General features: G+C 47.7%; 1 protein-coding gene across 1 annotated transcript; it reads left to right on the forward strand.

Moving 5' to 3' along the window:
* The first annotated feature begins 472 nt into the window (after window positions 1–472).
* LOC125123667 (UDP-glucuronosyltransferase 1A10-like) lies at window positions 473–1669 on the forward strand. Its single transcript, XM_047773823.1, has one exon. It carries the CDS (start codon window positions 526–528, stop codon window positions 1405–1407), a length of 882 nt encoding a protein of 293 aa, XP_047629779.1. The 5' UTR covers window positions 473–525; the 3' UTR covers window positions 1408–1669.
* Window positions 1670–2679: the final 1010 nt, after the last annotated feature.

Consider the following 2679-nt stretch of genomic DNA (forward strand, 5'->3'; position numbering starts at 1 on the left):
GTTCCCACCGTGGCGCAGCAGAAACGAATCTGACTAGGAACCGTGAGGATGTGGGTTCAATCCCTGACCCTGCTCAGTGGGTTAAGGATCCGGGGTTGCTGTGAGCTGTGGTGTAGGTCACAGAGGCAGCTTGGATTTGGTGTTGCTGTGGCTGTGGTATAGGCTAGCAGCTGTAGCTCCGATTTGACTCCTAGCCTGGGAATGTCCATACGTTGCAGGTGTGGCCCTAAAAAAGCAATAAATAAATATATATAAACGGTAATTGCAATTGATCTCAAAGTCCATGCTCTCTGCCCGAGGCAAAATCGAAAGCTATCTCATGAGTCACTAGGTGTTTCAATAAGTGTTATTCATTCATTACTGTTCTTATGAGTAAATCATTGGCAGTGAGTGCAGGTTTTTTTCCCAGTGTATGTGTAAGTACACACCCTCTTCGGGGGCAGGTTTTGTGCCTGTATTTCTGTGGATCATATTACACTAGCTTAGAATCCAGGCAGCCAAATTGCTCCGGGCAGCGGTTATCCAATGGCTCCTGTGGTTTTAACCCGTTTCCTTCCTCTCTGTGTGTGTCTGCTGCTGTCCCCTGGTTTTGCCGAGGCAGGCAAGCTGCTGGTAGTACCCATGGATGGGAGCCACTGGTTTACCATGCATTTGGTTGTGGAGAAACTCATCCACAGAGGACATGAGGTGGTCTTGGTCACGCCAGAGGTGAGTTGGCAACTGACAAATTCATTAAATATGACAGTGAAGACTTATTCCACCACGTACACTCTGGAGGATTTGAATCGTGAGTTCCAGATCTTCTCTGATTTCCAGTGGAAAGCCTGGCAAATGAGTATGTTTTCTATGTTAATGAGTGCGCCCACCAAATTTTTTGACTACATATTTTCACATTGTGGGAGTCTGTTTAATGACACCAAGCTGGTCAAATACATAGAAGAGAGTTCCTTCGATGCCGTATTTCTAGATCCTTTTGATATGTGTGGCTTAATTGTAGCCAAGTATTTTTCCCTCCCGGCTGTGGTCTTCACCAGGGGACCATTTTGCCATCATCTGGAAGAGGGCACTCAGTGTCCCATGCCTCTTTCTTACGTTCCAAGACAACTCTCCGCGTTCTCGGATGTCATGACTTTTGGGGAGCGATTGCGGAATCACATCTGGCACTTGGAGGAACGTTTGTTCTGCCACTATTTTGTAAAGAGAGCTTTAGAAATTGCCTCTGAGATTTTCCAGACGAAGGTCACAGCCTACGACCTCTTTAGCCAACCATCAGTTTGGTTGCTGCGGACTGACTTTGTCTTGGACTATCCCAAGCCCGTGATGCCCAACATGATCTTCATCGGAGGCATCAACTGCCACGAGGGAAAGCCATTGCCAAAGGTACGTTACTCTCCCGCCGCCTATTAAGAACAATCTGGGAGTTTCCGTCTTGGCGCAGCAGAAACGAATCCTGCTAGGAACCATGCGGTCGCGGGTTGGATCCCCGGCCTCGCTCAGTGGGTTCAGGACCCGGCATTGCTGTGAGCTGTGGTGCAGGTCACAGATGCGGCTCGGATCAGGTGTTGCTGTGGCTCTGGCGTAGGCTGGCAGCTACAGCTCCTATTCCACCCCTAGCCTGGGAACCTCCAGAGGCCGTGGGCCTAAAAAGCAAAAAAAAAAAAAAAAAAAACCCGTTGCAGTGGCTGGGGTCACTGTGGAGATATGGGTTCCATCCCTGGCCCTGCACAGTGGTTTAAAGGATGCGGCGTTTCTGCAGGTGTGGTGTCAGTTGCAGCTGCGGCTTGGATTTTATCCCTGGTCTGGGAAATTCCCTATGCCGTGGTTGTGGCCATGAAAAAAATAATAACAATCTGGCTATGGACATTAAAAAAAAGATTTCTAACTAAGCTGTTATTTGTCATTTATATCCTTGGCATTTGTAGTTTTTTTTTTTCTGGTCGAACAACTTATTTTGTGCCAGTTCATTTAATTGTGTGTCATCAAATTTTATAAATCCGTCGTCTTTGATATGTATGTGTATACAATTGATGTGATTGTATATAACCTCCAGGCTGCATTTTTTAATACTTTTTTTTTGTTGTTGCTATTTCTTGGGCCGCTCCCTCGGCATATGGAGGTTCCCAGGCTAGGGGTTGAATCGGAGCTGCAGCCACCGGCCTACACCAGAGCCACAGCAACGCGGGATCTGAGCCGCGTCTGCAACCTACACCACAGCTCATGGCAACGCCGGATCGTTAACCCACTGAGCAAGGGCAGGGACCGAACCCGCAACCTCATGGTTCCTAGTCGGATTCGTTAACCACTGTGCCACGACGGGAACTCCTAATACTGTTTTTGAAAAACACAGTAAGAAATGAAACTTGGGGAATTCCCATTGTGGTGCAGAGGAAAGGAATCCAACCAACATCTTTGAGGTTGCTGGTTTGATCCCTGGCCTTGCTCAGTGGGTTGAGGATCTGGCATTGCCATGAGCTGTGGTGTAAGTCGCAGACACGGCTCGGACCTGGTGTTGCTGTGGCTGTGGTGTAGGCTGGCGGCCACAGCTCCAATTAGACCCCTAGTCTGGGAACCTCCACATGCCATGAGTGCAGCCCTAAAAAAAGAAAAAAAAAAATAAATAAAACATTGAAAAAACAAAAACACCAAAGGCTGTTGGATACAGCATAACTACAAAAGCAG

Source organism: Phacochoerus africanus, chromosome 3 (genome assembly GCF_016906955.1).
Source record: "Phacochoerus africanus isolate WHEZ1 chromosome 3, ROS_Pafr_v1, whole genome shotgun sequence".
Lineage (NCBI taxonomy): Eukaryota > Metazoa > Chordata > Mammalia > Artiodactyla > Suidae > Phacochoerus > Phacochoerus africanus.

What these genes read in the sequence shown, in the direction of transcription:
- LOC125123667 (XM_047773823.1), top strand. Translation starts at nt 526, where the DNA reads ATGGCTCCTGTGGTTTTAACCCGTTTCCTTCCTCTCTGTGTGTGTCTG.